This window comes from Mustela putorius, unplaced genomic scaffold (genome assembly GCF_011764305.1).
Source record: "Mustela putorius furo isolate JIRA1106 unplaced genomic scaffold, ASM1176430v1.1 tig00003972_pilon_pilon_pilon, whole genome shotgun sequence".
Lineage (NCBI taxonomy): Eukaryota > Metazoa > Chordata > Mammalia > Carnivora > Mustelidae > Mustela > Mustela putorius.
The window spans coordinates 25,895,926-25,914,662 of NW_025422115.1; the positions used below are offsets into that span (position 1 = coordinate 25,895,926).

Consider the following 18,737-nt stretch of genomic DNA (forward strand, 5'->3'; position numbering starts at 1 on the left):
CTGCCGTCCCCTCCCGCTTCACGCTGCACCCTAGACACACGGAGGGGAGCATGACATCCTGCCTCTACCTCTCCTGGGGGCAGCTGGCCTGGTCCCCTGTGGGCCCTGAGGTGGGCTGCATGGCGGTGCGGGTACATGGACTGGTCGCTCTCCCATGTCTTGCCTCCTCAGGTTTCTGGTCCTGGGGAACCCACCTCCCCGAGGCTCCAGGGCCAGAGCTTGGGGCTCCGATGCCACAGGCTGGACAGACCATCCTCTGGGCCTCTGAGTAGCTTAGAAGTGGACGCATGACCCAAGGTGGTCCAATCCAAGGGAATGCCAGGCTTTTTGCTGGGATGCTGGTACAAAGGTGGATGTGAACCAGGGAGTTTGCAGCCTTGGAAGCTGCATCTTGGGACCCTAGGATAAAAAAGGGACTGCAGGGCAATAAACCCAGTTTATTATAAATTGGTTTATAAGCTGGGTTTATAAACTAATAAACCCAGGTAAAAAAAAACCCAGTTCTCAACAGTGTTGTTGAGCAGCTGGATCGAGCCTTGCCTGAAAGCCAGTTCACCACTGGGCATTTCATCGCATGAACCAATAACCCTGCTTTGTTGTTAAACCATTTGCTGTTGGATTTCCTGTGTCTAGCAACTAGCATCTAGAAAGATTCTTGACTGAGCTAGGCATGGAAGAGGCTCAGGCAGAGCGTGGGGTCCTTACTGTCTGGCTCCAGGAACTGGGCAAGCCGAGGTGCTGGCCCCATCTCAACACACTCTTAGCTGTGATTCCTCATCCCGTGTAGATACGTGTGCTTCCATGCAGCTGCAGGCTCCTTGAATTGGGAATGGAAGGGTTGCTCCGGGCTTTTGGGAACAGGGGCACCTCTGCTGTGACACACAGCGTCTCAGATCTGCACAGCCATGCGCTCTGCCGTCCCCTCTGTTTCCTTGTGCCCCCAGCCCCAGCTCCTCCCGTGCTCCACTCAGAACCCAGCCCCAGTGCCTCCCACGCATCATTCAGAGGCAATGCCAGGGAGTCTGTTGGGGCTGGGTCCGCCAGGCCCTTCTCCCCTTGGGACTGAGTCCTGCCACCGACAGGCCAGAAGCCAGAGCCCAGCAGCCCCAAATCCAGCTCATGGTGTTCTGTGCAGATGCAGGATGAAGCCATTCCAGGAAGCACCTGGTGGTGGAGAAGAGAAAACAGACAGGGAGTCCTTGGGAGGAGATGCACCCTGTCCGACGCACCTGGGCTTGGTCTGGCCACCCAGCACAGCAGGGACAGTGCAAATGCTTCCAGCAGGACGGAGGTGAGCAGCGCCGTGAACGCAGCAGGGAGAGGGCGTGACAAACAGGCGCTCACGGCAGGGCGCTCGGCGCCAAGATTCTGGGAGCGGGAGCGACTGGCTAGAATCTGTCAGAATTCCCCAGGGCTTGCAGATCCAGAGATGTGTGCCATAAAAACATGGACGCAGCCGCGGAGAGGCCATTGTACACGGACATCCAGTAAACCATGAGGGTGAAGCAGAATAGTGACAAAGCAATTGTGGTGACAACAGAACTCGGTTTGCAGTACGGGGCTGGTTAGAGGAGTTCTACCGTGGGTCTGCACTGCGGAGGAATGAGGTCCTGCTGCAAAGGCAGATGAGGGAGAAGTGCCACAGAGGGAGGTGCCGCTCGTAGGCTGGTTTGGGAAACCCGCTGGAGGGTCCAGCCCCGGGACCCAAGAGACCCCGCACGGCATCCTGGGGCAAGGGGTGCGTCCTTCCAGCTCTGCATGTCCCTGCCTGGCCACGTGGGTGAATGGACCCCACCCCGCCAGCCTCAGCCCCTTCCTGCCCACTGTGGTTTGAACCTGTTGTGTTCTTGGTGGCAAAGTGGGACCCGGCAGTTGGGCCTCAGGAGCTTACCTCCAGTCGCCTCTGGGTGAGGGACACTGACGGGGAGAGGAGGAGGGCGTGGGCCGGGCAGAGCCAGAAGGAGGACGCAGAAGAGTGGGTGTGATCCCCGCGAGCAGAGAGCAGGGAGGAACAGGTGGCACGGCAGTCACCAGACCAGAGCCCAAGCTCCTGGGAGGCCAGCAGTGCCAAGTCCAGACAACTGGACTTTATCCCGGAGACTCACGGTGCCTGGGGGGCCCTGGGCAGGAAGTGGTGAGTGAATCCCTGACAGCAGTAAGTGAGCCCAGAGGACAAAGGGCACATGGTTCTATGCCAGATAAACCCGGGTCTCGTCCCATGGCCCTGAGCACAAGCTGTTTGACCTCGTGTGACGCTGAGCCTCTGCCTTCTCCCCTGAATGGTTCCCACTCCGGGGCCAGAAGGGAGCACCACAGGGCAGCGGCCCGGCCCCCACAGGGAACGGTGCCTTGCGCCCCTTCTCGAGCCCTGGACTGGCCCACCATGTGTGTGTGGGGCTCTTCCTGGCTGGGGTCAGAGTGACAAGGTGTGACCCACAGGTGGTGACTGAGAGCACGGGAGAGGTGAGAGAGGAGAAACTGCTGGGCCTGTCTTCCTCCCCTTGCCTCCACTGAGAGGCCACAGCGCGGCCTGCGCAGGGGCCCCGCTCCCCCTCCACGCCGCCCAGCTCAACGGGAGACTCCCTGTGTCGAAGCCCAGGGGGTCCCGGCCCCAGGCCTTCCCGGGAACCCCTGAGCTTCAGCCTCCGGCCATGTTTCCTCAAAAACAGTTCCGGTGAACAAGCAAGGGCCCTGGTGCCCTCAAGATGGGCTTGAGCTGGAGGCCGGGGAGGGCCTGCGGGCCCAGAGGCTCCCCTGCAGGTGTGGGAAACACCCCTGCGCCCCAGCTGGGCCCGACCCAGGAGGTTTCCAAGATAAGGCGAGTGGAGAGTGAGTGATACTGTGGGCTCTGGAACCCCCGAGGCCGGCACTACCTCGGGGGGGGGGGTGGCTGGAGCCCCCCCCACCCCGTTGATGGGATCAGAACGTCATTCCAGGATGCGCATTGCTCCCGCCCCTCCCCGACGCTCCGGGCCCTCGCGCCCGCGGGCAGTGAGCTTCCCAGGAGGCCGGCGCTCACGCGGAGGGCAGGGCGGGCGTCCGGGCTGGCGCGGGAGCGCGCGGCGGGAGCGCGTGCCGCTCCACACCGCCTCCCGGCGGCCGCGAGCGGGAAGCGCCTGGTCCGCGCGGGGCGTCCGGCACAGGGACGCGCGGGTCTGCACCCGGGGACGCGCTGCGGGGACGCGCTCCGAGGGAGGGTTGAGGCAGCCTTTACTTCCCGCCTTGGTCGGGAGCCCTGGGCGAGTGCTGCGGGGGTGCGCCTGCGGCTGGGGCTGCCGCCGGGCTCAGCGGCCGGCGCTCCACTGCGGCTGAGCTCGGGGCCCCTGGGGTCCGAGCGGCCTGGGACCGTGTCCGCCAGCTGCCGCAGCGGGCCGGGGTTGGGCACTGCGTCACAGCCTGGGCAGCTGTGCAGCGCGGACACAGCGGGGTCTGCCTCTCAAGGAAGCCCTGGTTGTGGCCCCTGCCCTGGCCGTCTCCCCAAGCCGCACCTGTTGTCGCTTTGCAGCTGGGTGGCTCGCTATGGAGAACCTGAGCCCACCCGGCCTTCGGACACAGACCCTCGCTCAGCCTGCCTGCGCACACCTTTGCCCCACTCACGTGTGCACATACACATGCGTACAAGTGCGTACGCGCCGGCACACACGTCCATGGGCACTTCCACGACACAGCTCCGAGGGAACATACGGCAACATGCACGTCCCACGAACACGGGTGCACGGCGCGCACACATGCAAACGCAGACACGCTCACAGACGCTTACACTTATGCACGTGCACATGTGTGGCCCACACTGGCCCTGCGGAGCTCCAGCTGTTTCCTTCCTGCCTTTCCTGCGGGCCACTGGCTGGAGACCCCGTTCTGGGGTCCAGACAAGGCGTCCGAGACTGGTGCTCAGCGTCCTGATCCAAAGACACACCTGGTTGCCCCCTGGAGATACCCAGCTCCGCACCCCTGCCTTCTTGCACGCGGAGGAGGGTGGCACAAAAGTGAGGTGCGCACCGTGTCACCCCTAAACTGCCTTTTGGACCGGGAGCAAATGGCTTCTTTGTTCTGCACCTCAGTTTCTTTTTTCACTTTTTAAAAAGATTTTATTTGCAAGAGAGAGAATGAGAGAGAGAACACGCTGTGGGGGGAGGGCTAAAGAGAGCAGCAGACTCCCTGCCAAGCAGGAAGCTGATGCCCAACTCCATCCCGGGTCTCCCGGATCATGACCTGAGCCAAAGGCAGTCACTTAACCAACGGAGCCCCCCAGGTGCCCCCACACCTTGGTTTCTTCATCTGAACAATGGATTAACGACAGAGCATGGGGGCTATGCCGCTTTCAAGGTCCTGAACAAACCCAGGGCCTGGCCTCTGGAGAGTGTTCAGGAAGTGGGGGCTCCTGGCCTGCAGGGAAATCACAGACTGTTCATCAGCGGGGAGATGGGGCCCAGGGCCCACAGCGGCCTCACAGGTGACCTGCCCTCCTGCCTGGCTCGCAGTGACTTCCTTTCTGCCCAGCTTGTGTGGCAGCCTGACGCCCTGCAGCTTTGTGGGGCTTTCACTGCACTGCCCCAGGAGTTCCCTCCAGTTCTATTCCCATCCAGAGCTTCCCAGCCTGTGGAGGAAACCACAGCCAACACCGTATTACTGCGACTGAAAGTTAACCGATGCCAGCAGCCCCAAAGGAACAAGTCTGAACAGTGCCGACGGAGTAACAGAACACGGTCAGTGTGCAGCTCTGCGTCACCACTCCCCTGCCCAGACTCTGCTGCTGTCCGTGTCTTCTCCTGTTGCGTGGACACTGCAAGAGCCTTCAGATCGCGGGAAGAGGCCACAGCTCCAGACTCCGGGAGGGAATGTGTTAGCCCTGACCTTGGAAGGCCACCCCTCTGGTCTCGGCTCCGCGGACCTGCCTTGCTCTGGGGATGACCACAGCCCCAGGCCTCCCAGAGTGGGGGCAGGGCAGGTGGTTAACTCTTCTGCTTGGTGATCAGGCACCTGAACATTCCGCCGTCCCTGCTTGTTTGGTCCCGTGGGCATCAAATACTGGCTCCAGTTCTGCCTCCCAGGAGGGCCTTCCCTTCTCTTCTCCTTTTAAACATCCTCTGCCCCTCCCAGCCCACCTCCTCCAAGAAGCCCACTGGAAATCCAGCACACAGCTCTCTCTGTGTGAACCTGTGGAGCCTACAGTTCTGACCACAGGCTCTTGTGCTGAAATCTAGTCTCATTACCACCGTGTAGACCCTAGAGGTGCCCATTCCTTCTGTGAACGCCAGCAGCTCCTTCCTGAGGGTTCCCTCCGGCTGCAAGACGGTCCTCACGGCCAGCCGGACACCAGGCAGGCTGGACGTGTTGGAAGTTCAGATGAGCCCACAGGGCAGCTTTCAGCCAAGGATGGAGGGAAACGCAGAGAGACCCCACCTGTGCCCACCGTGTCGGCTGCCCTGAAGGGACTGGCAGTCACCAGTGTCGAAGGCTGTGGAGCAACTGGAACTCTCTGAGGGCAGAAGCAGGAAGCCGCACCACCGTTTGGAGGGCCGCTGGGCAGCTCTGCATGGAGTCCAGAGGACACCCACCCTCCGCACAGCCGCCTAACTTCCTGGCGCCGGAGCGAGAGAAGCGAACAATGCGCCCCGAGACTGGCGCCCGGGTTTCAAGGCCGCTTCCTTCCCGGCGTCCACACCTTCAAAGTGGCTCCAGCGTCCGGCCAGGCGGGCCCTGCACGAGCGGGTGTCGTCCGCGGTCACGAGGCTCCCCTGCTGACGGCCGCGGAGAACAGGGCGCTGAGGGAAGGGCGCGGCCGGTCGGCACCCAGCGTGGGGCCCTCCGGACACTGTAGCGAGACAGACCCCCGCGGCGCTCCCTCGCACGCACTTCCCGGAGGACCAGGCCGGATGGCGCTGGCTCGGGGGCAGGGCTGCGGGGGCTGCACCGGTCAGCGGGACGTTCGACGGACGCCGCGTTGCTCCTCAAGCACGTCCCACGAGGCCGCTCCCGCAGCTGCACCGGAACAGACCGCCCGGAGAACGCCCAGCGGCCCGTCCACCACCGCGACCGCCGTCGCGCCGGGCAGCCCCGCGAACTGCGTCCCCGCAGCAGGCGCGGTCAGGCCCGGGACCCGCGAGTCCCACTCTGCGGCCGGCGCGCCCCGCCCGTCCCGCACACCCGCTCCCCGCGCTCCCCGGCGGCCTGCCCCGAGGGCTCGGCCCCCGCACAGGGCGGCGTGCGGTGGGGGGCGGCGGTCCCTCCCCTGCCGGGTCGCCCCCAAAGCACACCGGACTCGGCCAGCTCCCCCGCCCTGGGAGCCCGGTCCCGGCCGCGCCTTCCTGATCCGCCCCCGGTGGCCGAGCCAGCCCGGAGCCGTGCCCTCGGCAGCAGGTGCATCCTTCGCGCCCGCCGGCCCCGCCCCCGGCCCGCCGCCCCCGCCCCCGGCCCGCCGGCCCCGCCCCCGGCCCGCCGGCCTCGCCCCCGCCGCCCCCGGCGCGGGCCGCGCTCCCGCCGACGCGCGAAGGCGGAAGTCCCGCCCCCGCCGCCCGCCCCACCCCGGCTTCCCGGGATGCCCCGCGAGGCGCAACGTAGCCGGAAGCTGGTGGCGGCGGGGCGGGCGGCCGGCGCGCGTCCCCGGAGCAGCTAGCGGCGCGCCCGAGCCCGGCCGACCCCCCGCGGACCCCGGCGGACCCCGGCGGACCTCGGCGCGCGGGCTCGAGTCCGGGCCCTGCCGGGTAAGCGCGTGGCCCCAGGCCCCCGGCCCGCTGGGGCGGACACCCCCGCCCGGACCCCCGGACCCCCGGCCTCTCCCCTCGGCGGCCGCCCCCACCTCGGTGCCTGGAAGCGTCTGGCGCCCGCGGCCCCGCGCGCCGCGCCGCTCCGCGGGCGGCAGGGGCGCGGCGACCAGACCGACGGCCCGGGGCTGCAGGCCGAGGGGCCCCCGCCCTGGGAAGCGAGGGCTCGGTCCGGCGGGGGCGGGGGCGGCCGGCGCGGTGGGCGATCCCGTCGGAGAGGCAGCGGCTCGAGCGGCCCTTCTCGGTCCCCGGTCGGGGCCCCCCCGCAGACCAGGGCGCGGCGAGGGTGTGGGGCTCGCTCGGGGTGGGCCTGAGCCTCCTGCCGCTCCCGGGCCGCGACCGTGCGCCCGCGGTGCTGGCCCGGGGTGCCGGGCGGGCTGCTTTCCGGGACGCGCCCGCCCAGGCTCCCCGCAGCTCCGCGCGTCCGCGCAGGAGGGCGGTGCTCTGGGGGCTCCGCGGCTGCCGACGCCCTCCCCACTGGGGCAGCCCGTCAGCCGTCCCCGGTACCCGGCCCAGGCGCGGACAGAGCCCCGGTCAGGGCCGAGCGCCGCGCGGTTGACAGGGGGCTTAGGCGGTGAACCAAGAAGATGCGCCCCAGCGGCTCAGCGGCTGCCGAGTTCCGCGCCCTCGCCCGAGGCGCGTTGTTGCATCTCGGTTTCAAGCGCCGAAGCGTTCTTGGGTGGTTTTTCACGACAGACCGTTACCTGTGGCTGTGAGATGGAAGATGCGCGGCGCGTCTCCCCGGCAGCATCTCGGAGAGGCCGGACGCCGGTCCCCAGGGGGTTCCTTGCCACACGTTACTTTGTTGCTCCTGCAAACCGCCGGTCTGCCTGATTTCATTTGACGCAATCATAAATTCAGAGCATGCTCAGCCCCGTTCTGACTTCTGTTTGCCTGCGCCCTTTGACCGGGATGTGAACCTCGGAGGGAAGGCACCGTTCTCTGGAGAGGCAGCGGGGCCGCCCAGCAGCCCCCGGGGGCAGAGGAGCGTGTGCGGAGTGCTCTGTGAATTCAGACCCAGCCCCACGTCTGCACGTGTGTGTGCACCTGTTGATGCCTTTCACGTGCGGGCACGGACCTCAGTGTGATGAAACTGTCCGGCTAGACGGTGTCTGGCCAGGGTGTTGTGTTCAGGTGTTTGCCCTGGAGATCCGGGGGTTTGGGTGGACGGTCACACGTAGCCCAGAAAACTGCAGAGCACAGAGGAGGTGCGGGTGAACTCCGGGTTTGGTCCCTCAGTTATAGAAAACCGAGCCGACGTTGATGTGTCGTTTCCTCCAGCTAGCTTCCGTGTGGGCTGATGAACGCAGGAGTCCTGGCCTTCCAGACGGAGAAAGTTTGGTTGTGCCGAGAGTCAGGGCTTCTGCCCGCGACTTCCTTCTGGGGACTGAGGTTGCAGGTGGGGTGCAGCACAGAGATCCTCTGGGAACATTCACGCTGCACGTCAACAGAAGGCTCCAGCTTCACTCCGCGGAGAGGCTGGCCCCATGAGGTGTTCAGCAGCCAGGCGGGCACCCAGTCCTGAGCCACTTACAGGGTCCCCGCGTGTCGTGTAGCAGGCGCTTGTTGCCATGAGAGCCAGGGGCCGCAGCTCACGGGCTCTGTTCACCAGTGAGGGAAGGGCAGGGTCCCAAGGGGCACGTGCGCGGTTGTGTCCTGGTGGCGGTAGAGTGACCTGGGGTCCCAGGCCGAGTGGCGGCAGTGTGCACAGGACAGCCCCGTGCTGCCTCCCACCCCCTCCTCCAGCTTCAGTCCACTGTATCGGTTTTCCTGGTCGTGACTCCAGTGGGCTGTTGGTTGAACTTGAGCTTTGCCAAAACTGGGAGCTCTGTAAGGACAGAAGTGGTGTTTCTCCTAAGCCTGAGTTAGGGGCTGTGGTGCCCCAGCAGTGTCCCTGTGAGGCATGGTGGCAGGTGTGCCCTGCTGTGCTCATGCCGTCTGCCACCTCCCCCTCCAGGATGGCCCCGCGGAGGCCGCCCCGCAGACCCTCTCACAGACCAGCCTCTGCACGTAGCGGTCGGGGCTACTACTTTGTCCCCATGCCACAGGCTGCAGAGTGGAAGGAAGGAGTAGCGTGCAGAGAACTGGGGCTCCGTGTCTTCCAAGTTTATTGGCCCCAGTCTGACATGTTGGCCTCCCAGATGGGCAGTGAGGTTGAGCGGCCAGTCTGTGTACATTGTAGAAAGACCGCCCCTTGCTGCAGGCTTCGTCACGCACTGGGACGTCTTGTCAGTTGTGCGGTGCAGGTGGCGCAGGAGGCCTGCACGAAGGGGACACCAGTAGTTACGATGTTCCTAACTTCTGCATTGCCTTTGGCTGGAACCATGCAGATGGCTCTGGGTTTTTCTTAGCACACGGAGGGCAGATTTCTTCTTCCTCTTCTTTTAAGATTTTATTTATTTGACAAAGAGAGCCACAGCGAGAGCGGTAGCACAAGCGGAGGGAGTGGCAGGGGGAGACACAGGCCTCCAGCCAAGCAGGGAGCCCGATGCGGGGCTCGGTCCCAAGACTGTGGGATCATGCCCTGAGCCAAAGGCAGACGCTCAATGACTGAGCCCCCAGGGGCCCAGGCAGAGGCCTCCCGTGAGCGGCTCCCCGGTGCTGCGTAGTGAGCTGCGGCGCGACCCCCCAGCTTCCAGGCTGCCGCGGGGGATTCCCCTGAGACTCTGTGCGGTCGTGCGTTCGCGCTCTGTGTTCTTGTGAAGTAGCCTACCGGTGAGTTTTACAACTTTGTGTTTCTCCTCTGCAGCGTCATGGCCAGCCCCAGGACGAGGAAAGTTCTGAAAGAAGTCCGAGTGCAGGATGAGAACAACGTAAGCGTCGGCTCGGCTGCTTTGAGACTCTGCAGACCGCTGAGACCCCTCCCTGTGCCCTTAGTCTGGGTCCAGCCTCTCCTTTGCTCCTTCTTGGGGCTACCCGTCAGGTCTTTGGGGTCCCTGGGCCCGAGTGCCTGGGTGAGTCGCACGTGGCTCTCCCCACAGGTGTGTTTCGAGTGTGGCGCCTTCAACCCTCAGTGGGTCAGCGTGACCTATGGCATCTGGATCTGCCTGGAGTGCTCAGGGAAGCACCGCGGGCTTGGGGTGCACCTCAGGTCAGTGCCCTGCCCCCCGTGCCTTGAGGTCCTCCTGTCAGGGCACGGTGACAGGGTGACACATGCTGCTGTGTCAGCTCGGCGTGCCCACAGGGATGTCGCGGGCAGTGCATGCGCCGGAGTCACGGCCTGCTTGGAGAGGGGGCTCTCGGACACCCGGTGCTGATCCGTAGTTGGCGCTCTGGCCTCTAGCTTCGTGCGCTCTGTGACCATGGACAAGTGGAAGGACGCGGAGCTGGAGAAGATGAAGGCTGGAGGCAACGCAAAGTTCCGGGAGTTCCTGGAGTCTCAGGAGGACTACGACCCCTGCTGGTCCCTGCAGGACAAGTACAACAGCAAGGCCGCGGCACTCTTCAGGGACAAGGTGGGACTGGCTGAGCGGTGGTGCCAAGGCGTTGCCCGTTGGCGGTGCCGAGGGCTTTGGGAGCTGGCTTTCTCCTTTGGGCTCTGACATGCTCGCAGGGCTGTGCAGTCTGTCCCCAGATGGGACACACGGGCCGTCTTGTCCCACTGGGGGGGAAGCAGGTGGGCACTGGGTTAGCGGGGTTGAAGAGCAGGCGTGCCCCCCGGGAGGTGTCGCATGCCGGCTTCCTTGTGGCTGGCGGCTGGCGTCCTGCACCGAGGACAGCAGCACGTCATCAGGGGTTGGAACCGCTGACCGGGAACTCACCAGCCCTGCTGTTCAGAGTGACACCCTGTCTCGGGTTTGACTTGTGGCAGAGAGCCCCCAGCCCGTGGCCTCTGAGCCTAGGGTCCCTAGGGTGGGTGACAGCACTGATGGTTCCTCACAGTCCCGGGCCGTCTGATGGCTGTGTCCCCTTGGCAGGTGGCCACTCTGGCTGAAGGCAAAGAATGGTCTCTTGAGTCCTCGCCCGCCCAGAACTGGACCCCACCTCAACCCAAGACGCTGTCGTCCACTGCCCACCGGTAGCTACTCCTCTAGCTTCTAGTCTGGTCCCAGACCATTCTGGGCCTGGCCCTGTCCTTGATCTTAGCCATAGCTCAGGACCCTCGTGCTGGCACGGAAACAGCTCTCTAGGTCATTGGAGCAGTACAGGCTCTCCGTAAAAATGCTGCCTGTAAGTTGCATCTGAGTTGAAGGGCCGCCCCGTTCCTCCAGAGCCCCGTCGGTGCAGGTCCTTCCAGACCAGCCCCGTGACACGCATGCGTCTCTGTAGGAAACGCTCTGGCCGAGCGTCGCTCACCCCCCGTCCTCTCGAGTGCTGCCCGCTCCCGGGGCTGCCACAGGTATGATGGGGACTGGCTGACCCCCGTGCCGGACGTCCTGCATCCTCTTGCGTGTCAGAGGCTGGTGTTCTGGGGTGACTGGTCTGGAGAAGACTCCCTGTGTGCACGATGGGTGCCCAGGGAACCCCGCCGCACCCCCGCACCGTGTGTTTCGTGTGCCGGCTTCAGCCTCCGTGCCTCCAGCCTCTCCGCTGCCTCCCTGCCAGCCTGGGCAGGCGCTTGTCGCCAGCCAAGCCTAAGCCACCTTTCAGACAGACCTGGAGGCCACTGCCCTTAGTTCTCTGTTCTTGGAGGAGCCCAGGTGTGACCAGGGGGACGTGACAGCGTACAGGCCCGCACGGCTCCCTCGGGCACCCGTCCGTCCTCCGCTGGCCTCCCTGACGTCTGACTCTCCCTTTCAGAGCCCCTGGCCACCCGCAGACCTCGACCTCCTCCTCAGACAAGGCGTTTGAAGACTGGCTTAACGATGACCTGGGCTCCTATCAGGGGTGAGCCCACGGGCAGCAGGGGGCTCGGGCCCTCGGGGCGGGGGTCTCCTGCTTTCTGTGAGCAGGACGCGTGGAGCCCACGTGCGTCACGCGGGGCTGGTTGTGGCATCCCTGAGCCAGCCCAGGTTTGCGGAGTGGTTTTAAGTGGTAAGAAACCTAACGTTTAGGGGAAGAAAGAATAGTGTTCCTTCTTGGGACCAGCCTGACCTGCAAGCGGGTTTTGTTCCCAGAGCCGTCAGACTGGATCTCTGACGTTTTTCATGGTAGCCGGCTGTCGGCTTTGGGCCCTGCCGGGGTTCCCTGGGTAAACGCAGAGCTCCCGGAGGAGAGCCTGACCTGTGTGCCCGCCTTGCTGTGGCCGCACGTCCTCCCCGGGGCCCTCGCAGCTCGGCCCGGGATCTGGGGGCCTCCCGCCGTGAGGCTTTCAGGAGCTGCTCTTTGTCCCCCTGCAGGGCCCAGGAGAACCGCTACGTGGGGTTTGGGAACACGGTGCCGCCCCCAAAGAGGGAAGAGGACTTCCTCAGCAGCGCTGTGTCCTCCCTGTGCTCGGTGAGGACCGCGCCTGCCCCACAAGCCCATGCCGGCTGGCCGCCTGCGGGACGCCTCCCCATCCCTCAGGAAGTTGTCTCTGCGACCCACGCGCTCGCTTGGCCCCCGCACGTGTACTTGTTCAGTGACCTCAGTATAGAGCGTGGGTTGCCGGTTAACCGGGCCCATGTCCTCCAAGCACGACTCCTGTGCGGGACCTGCCCGGCCCTCCCGTCCTGCGAGAGCACTGGGCACAGCCGATCTGGGCCCTCTGCCCGCCAGCTCCGTGCCGGCGAGCTCTCGAAGCTGCTCGCTTGGGCTGTCACACCCTCTGGGTTTGGCGCTCGCGGCCCTGCGCTTTGTCCCCCGTCCACCCTCTGCCCCCAGCACTTCAGGTGAAACCACTGTTTTCCAAGGCAACTTACTATGGCCTTAGACGACGTGCGCTCACTGCTGTGCTGTCTGTGGGGCCCGCTGCAGCCCCAGGGCTGTGGCCGGCGACGTCCGGCAGCGGTCCCGGCCGTGTGCTGCGCCTGTGAGAAGGCGAGGAGACGTCGTCCGCGCTCACAGGACAGGGTCTGCGGGGCACTGTGGGGACGCACAAGCAGACGGAGCAGACGGGAGGGTGGAAACAGGAAGCACTGGGAGTGCCCGTGTGTCCGCTGTTGCTGTAGGGTTCTGCGTCCCCAGTGAGGGTTAGGGGATCTACTGAGCACCACTGTCGGCTGTCCCTTCTAATCCGTGCCCATGCGCTATTCCCGAAGTGCTGGGACTTCGTCAGAAGCTATGGCCGTGACTCCAGAGCCACGTGGTGGCGGCTGCTGGAAGGCCTCCTGAGGCCCCGGACCGCCAGGCTCCCCTCTCCAGGGAGGAAGGGCTCGCCTCCAGCCCAGAGCCTGCTGCCTGGGAGTTTATGAAGTCAGGTGCCACCAAACACAGCGAGTTTGTGTTGGTCTTCCCTTCCTGTGGGTCTTTAATTCACCGAAAAAGCCGAACGTGGTAGTCTGCTAAGCATAAAGGTTCCTCTGCTTCGTCGTGGGTGTGGGGGCTGTGTTGGGAAGCTGGGCTCTGAGCGAGATGTGTATGGGTGTTCGTAGTTTCCGTTGGCTTTGGGGGCTTAGGGGAAGATCTCAAACTCAGAATAGGTCTGCCTGCAGATTAGGTGTCAAGCCCCAACTCCTCCAAGGGGAGGTGGAGGGCCCAGGGCGAAGGAACGAGCGGGAGCGTGCACGTGGGGCCAGCTGTGTGGTCAGGCAGAGCACGGCATGGATGCGCGTGCTGTCCCGGCTGCCGCAGCGTTCGGATGTGCCCACGGCAGGGGGGCCTGTTCTCCTTGGGAGGTGGGGTTGCCACTGTGGGAAGGGACTCCGGAGGTGGCCTTTCTGCAGCGCGTGGGTGCAGAACCCGTCAGCCTCTCACTGAGCGGCAGACGGCACGGTAGGCAGGGCCTGCCTGGATGGTCACCCATGGACCCTCGACGTGGCCTCTCTGTGGCTTCTTCTCAGGGCTGGAGCAGTTTCACCACCGGAGCCAGCAAGTTTGCCTCCGCCGCTAAGGAGGGGGTGAGTAGCCCAGTCCAGCAGCCTGCCCGCGCGGCCCACATGGGCTGTGCTGCTCAGGGCTCCGGGGCCAGACGGGTCTTGAAGGGGCTCTAACGAAGGGTGGAGGCCATTCCCAGCCTCAGGGCTTCCTCCTGGGCCCGGGCCGTGCACTGCTTCCCCTAAGTCCCCGAGGCTGCGGCAGATCTCAGGGCAGCCCGCACTGCTTCCATGCTGGGCGTCCGTGTTCGTGTTGGAGACGAGCGCTGTGCAGAGGGCCGGCTCCTGAGAGGAGAGCTTGGCTGTGCCTGGGTGTGGCCTGTCGGTCCTGCAGGCTGAGTGGTCCCGTGGCCCTCCGGTTCTGCTGCTGGGCATGGGGCAGGCTCAGGCAGTGGGACTGCTCTCTGCCTCTCGCCTCCTCCGCCCAGGCGAGGGAGGGTCGGGGGCTTAGTCGGGACACAGAGGTGGGGGGTGAACCTTGGAAAGGAAGAGGCAGAAGCCTGTCTGGGGACGTCAGCTTGGAGGGACCCTGTCGGGGACGTCCAGCAGGTTTCCAGGCCTGGGTGGCCTTGGTGAGGAAGGTGACCTGGAGCAGGGAGGGCCCGGGGCCGGCTCCAGGCGGGAACAAAGGCGCTGTGGACGTCTCTCCGTGCGCTCCGTGGGCCCTGGTCCCCTGCATCCTCTCCTGCCAGCCCGGAGGAGCCCGGCCTTGGGCACCAGGCCCAGTGGCACCACCACTCTGGCACATGGCGTCTGCTGGCTCTCTCTGGGCCTCATCTCTGCAGGGCCCCAGCCAGGAGGTCCAGGCGCCTTTCCGCAGGAGCACCTGTGGGTGGGCTTTCTTCCTCGGTTCTGAAAGTGTCTGGGGGTGCTGTGCTACAGGGAGCTGTGGGGTGGGGACCTGCTGGGCGCCGAGCAGGTGGTGTGGTCTGGGCCGCAGGGTGGCTGCCCCTGATGCTGGACCTGCTCCCCCGGGCCTGTGTGCCATGGGGCTGCTCCTCCAGTGGGTGTGGCCTCGTGTGCAGCTCCCTGGGCCCCTCGGAGCTGCTGGGAGGGGGTGGCTGGCAGGGGACGGGCCTAGGGCCCAGCATTTGTCGGGGTCTGGGGATGTGCAGCCAGGGGTCCGGCGTCGGGACTGGTGATCTCAAAGCCTCATGTTTCTTTCCAGGCAACCAAATTTGGATCTCAAGCAAGTCAGAAGGTAACAGAGGAAGCTTTCGTGTCTCGTGCTGTGGGAACTTCTAGTCCTGCCCTGTCGGTGTTTGGGCTAAGGCCAGAGGCAGAAGCCCTGGAGGCTGTCCCGGGGTGGGGGTGGCAGCTGGTGTGCGAGCCTGGCCTGTCCCTGTCTCGGGCCCCTGACTTGCTCGTGTGTGTGGTTTTGGAAGTTGTACGTTGGGAGTGGAAAGCAGTGAGGTGTGGCAGTAAGCGGACACCTGAGGTCCCTTTTGAGGACACCTGCTGGGGTGATGCCACGGGAGTGTGAGGCTAACGAAGCTACCGCCCGCCGCTGCTCCCGCTGTCTGTACTCGTGCCCTCTCTCACTCAGTCTCTCCCTCCTCCGCCCCAACCTGCTCCCTTGCTGTCTGGGTAAAGTTTTGGGGCTCCAAGCAGCAGCCCGAGCTGGTAAGGCCCAGGTCTGCTCTCGTGCATGCCTTTCCCTGTCTCTGTGCCGACCACATGCTTTGCCCTGAGCTTCCCTGGACCGTGGCCTGTGTGTGCCTCGCTTACGTGCGTTCCCCCTCAGAGCGCCTCGCCAGCCCGCTGGGCTCCCACCCGGCCCATCTGTGCTGCTCGGGGACCTGAGACCCTGACGAGGGGCCCGGGGTCCAGAACCGGGGGGCACGGCTCCTGCTGGGCAGGAGGTTCATTTCCCGGCTCCGTCAGCTCGGGCTGAGTAAGAGGACGGAGGGTCATCCCTGTGGCGTGGCGCCAGCAGGTGCGGGCACCCCGTCCGTTGAGGCTGCTGCTCGGCACTTTCCTCCTCAGCCGCCCCATTGTCCTGCCGCTGCCCCAGCCCTCAGCTCTGTCCTCTCCTCTCTGAGGCAGGTGCCTGCTGGAGGGCAGCTGGGCTCCCACTGCCTCCGGCGGCCGGGGATGCAGCTGCCTGCGCCCTAGCTAAGGGGGGTGGCATGTGCCCTGCCGGCACGTGGCTGTGCTCGTGCGATGCGCTTGCGTGGGCGCTGACGGGAAGACTGGCAGATGGCCGCCGGGTCCACTGCCGCTCTGGGCTCCTTCCTTCCGGAGACCACGGCTCCAGCCACCCCACAGCCAGGGGCCTTGGGTGCCGCGGCTGCCTTGAGCGCAGGGGGTGAAGGGGTGCCAGTGGGCTGCTCACCGTCTCCCGCCTTCCCTTGCTTGGCCAAGCTCGCAGCCACCGTGCTGACCAGCATCCTGGGCGACATGCCGCTCGGGCTCGCCTGACTTCCGTCTCCTCGCACAGGCTTCAGAGCTGGGCCAGAGTCTGAACGAGAACGTCCTCAAACCTGCGCAGGAGAAGGTGATGCAGCCCCATGCCGTGCCCCTCTCTTCCCCCCACCCCCGCAGGCGCGCGCTCCAGGGGAGCAGCTGGTGCAGCTCCAAGTCCCGCCAGGGCTGTGCATCCCGCAGGGCCCCCGCCCCTGGCTCTGGGAGGCCCAGCCTTGCTCTCTGTCCCTCGGGGTGGGGCTGGTGTGGGCAGTGTGGAGGTGGCTGGCGGGGCCAGGGAGGACGCCCGGCGGGCCGTGGCCTCAGGAGGTAGTGCCCACCCCCGCGGAGGATGCCGCACTACAGTAGCCCCGGCTGGTGTCGGCGGCCCCTCTTCTCTCCCGGGGCGACGGGCTTGCACACAGCTGCCGCCGCGGGTCTGTGCGGCGAGCGCTGGCCTCTGTCGACGGGCCACGGGGGCTTTCTGCCGCTCGGCTGACGGCGCTGTTCCAACCCACGCAGGTGAAAGAGGGGAGGCTTTTTGACGATGTGTCCAGTGGGGTCTCTCAGCTGGCGTCCAAGGTAGGGCAGGCCCGCCTGGCGCTCGGGCGCGGCCGGAAGCCAGTCTCCACATTCCAGGGCCCGGGCTCTCCGTCCCCACGCGCTCGTGTGGCCACAGGGCCCGCAGAGTGGCGAGGAGGTGCTGTGAGACGCTGCCGTGGGCGCCTGGGGAATGTGAGGACAGCTGGCCGGGGTCTGTCCCGTCTGCTAACTGTCGCTTCTTTTTCTTCTGCCCTCGTTCTGTTGCCGCTGCTCTTCCCTGGTGAGTGCCGCCTTCTGACGAGCGGGGGGTGGCCGGGCTTCGGCTGCTGTCTTCCTCCAGGCGGGTTTGGGTGTGCGCGGGCCCCTGCAGCCCAGCCCGTCCTGTCTGCGTGGGGAAGCCTGCAGGGGCTTTGCACACAAGCTGTTTCCTCGAGCTACTGAGTCCCAGAGCCTCTTGCCGCCGCGGCCGCGTGCACACAGGGAGGGAAAACTGTAAAGGCCGCGTGCCTGAGCCCGGCCGTGCTGTTCATGTCTCAGCTCTGCCGGCTCTGGCGCGGGACCCCGTGTGTGCCGCGTGTGAGAACCCGGCCTGAGCTGCCGCCTCCTGTCCCCTTCTAGGTCCAGGGGGTAGGCAGCAGGGGATGGCGGGACGTCACCACTTTTTTTTCTGGGAGAGCAGAGGACCCTTCAGACAGGTACGCCGTTTTCCTGGGTTTCCTCACACGAGGTCTCTGGGAGGCAGTTGGCATCCCCCCTGGGGACAGGCATGTCCTCCCTTTGGGGAACAGGGATCCCCGCAGCCCCCAGAACCCTGGAGATGCCAACTCTGTGGTAACTGCTGCTGCCCAGGGCAGGGAGGGAGGGAGGAGGCCTGGGAAGGAGGGGTGCCTGCACCGATCCCTGTCTCCGGTCTGGGCGGGTGGGGCCCGCGGGGCCCTCAGCAGCCCTGTCCCCTCGCTCACGCTAACCGTCCGCTCTGGGCTTGCCTCCTGGCTTGTCTGCGGGAAGCCTGGTCTGGCTGTTTGCCGTTACCAGCTGCAGCATGGGTGGGGTGGGGACACATTTCTTGTGCTCAGGGAGCCCCACGGCTTCCTGGCACAGCATTTAGTGGTTCACGCCATGTGGCTGCACTGGCCAGGGCACGGCTCCACTGAGGGGCTCTGCGGGGCCCCCTCTGTCTCAGCGCAGGCAGGGCCCACGCGCTCAGGGCTCCCTTTTCCCTTAGTCACTGCAGAAAACCGGCCTCGTACGTTGTCTTCACGACAAGCTCTTTTTGGGGTGGGACTGACCCCACCAGACTAGGGTGGCAGGAGGCCCAAGTGCTTCCAGCAGGTTCTGTGCCCCTTGGCTCTGAGGAGGAGTGGCATGGAGCCCAAGCAGACGGCATCTCCCAGCCCCGTGGGCGTCAGGGTCGGGGGAGAACACCGAGGGACAGCCTGGTGGCTCGGGCTGTGGTTCAGTGTCCTTCTGTCTTCCCAAGACCCCTGGAGGGCCAGAGCTACCAGAACAGTGGTGGGGACCATGCCCTGAACCGCACCGTGGACCAGAGCTTCTGGGAGACCTTCGGGAGTGCCGAGTCCACCAAGGGCCACAGGTCCCCAAGCAGCGACAGCTGGACATGCGCGGACGCCTCTGCCGAGAAGAGGAGCTCGGACAGCTGGGATGTGTGGGGCTCGGGCTCTGCGTCCACCAATAAGAACAGTGACCACAGTGATCTCGGGGAGGCCTGGGCGGGCAGCGGGGAGGGCAGAGCCAAGACGGCCAAGAAGGCCACACCGCCCGTCCTGCCGGTGGACGAGGGCTGGGACACCCAGGACTGGTAGGCCTGCGGCGCCCCGGCCCCTGCGTCTGCACTTGGCCCCACCTCCTCCCGTCCGACCCCAGAAACCAGCCGTCGCGTGAAGATGGCACTTGGGTGGGACCTGTGGGGGTTGGGGGGAGGGTGCCAGCTCGCATGGACACCGGCCTTGCAAGGCCACGGTGCAGCGGAGGCCTCATGCTGCCCCGCGGTCCATGTCCCAGCTCCCCTACAGAAGCCTGGCCGGGGTGACACGGGGTGGGGGACCAGGTCTGCTCCTAAGCCATCGCTCCCGTGATGCTTTCCCTAATAAACCCTCCGAGTGGTTGCCGCGCA

The 18,737-nt window shown here is 65.4% G+C and overlaps 1 protein-coding gene across 6 annotated transcripts; it reads left to right on the top strand.

Annotated features, from left to right (window-relative positions):
* Window positions 1–6,556: 6,556 nt before the first annotated feature.
* On the top strand, window positions 6,557–18,737 carry ARFGAP1 (ADP ribosylation factor GTPase activating protein 1). 6 transcript variants are annotated; one of them, XM_045070523.1, is made up of 14 exons: window positions 6,557–6,704; window positions 9,514–9,577; window positions 9,746–9,855; window positions 10,048–10,219; window positions 10,682–10,782; window positions 11,505–11,591; window positions 12,044–12,140; window positions 13,625–13,681; window positions 14,826–14,858; window positions 15,251–15,280; window positions 16,098–16,154; window positions 16,583–16,642; window positions 17,222–17,298; window positions 18,084–18,737. In XM_045070523.1, the coding sequence occupies exons 2-14, from the start codon at window positions 9,518–9,520 to the stop codon at window positions 18,424–18,426; spliced, it is 1,284 nt and encodes a 427-aa protein (XP_044926458.1). In that variant the 5' UTR covers window positions 6,557–6,704; window positions 9,514–9,517; the 3' UTR covers window positions 18,427–18,737. The 6 variants fall into 6 exon arrangements, with proteins under 6 accessions (XP_044926458.1, XP_044926460.1, XP_044926461.1 ...); XM_045070525.1 differs by lacking the exon at window positions 16,583–16,642; XM_045070526.1 differs by lacking the exon at window positions 16,583–16,642 and having other exon boundaries at window positions 17,228–17,298.

Coding starts and splice junctions, on each gene's coding strand:
- ARFGAP1 (XM_045070523.1), top strand. CDS start 9,518: ATGGCCAGCCCCAGGACGAGGAAAGTTCTGAAAGAAGTCCGAGTGCAG. Junction 14,859..15,250: donor GATCTCAAGCAAGTCAGAAG/GTAACAGAGGAA, acceptor GTCTGGGTAAAG/TTTTGGGGCTCCAAGCAGCA. Junction 15,281..16,097: donor CCAAGCAGCAGCCCGAGCTG/GTAAGGCCCAGG, acceptor CTCCTCGCACAG/GCTTCAGAGCTGGGCCAGAG.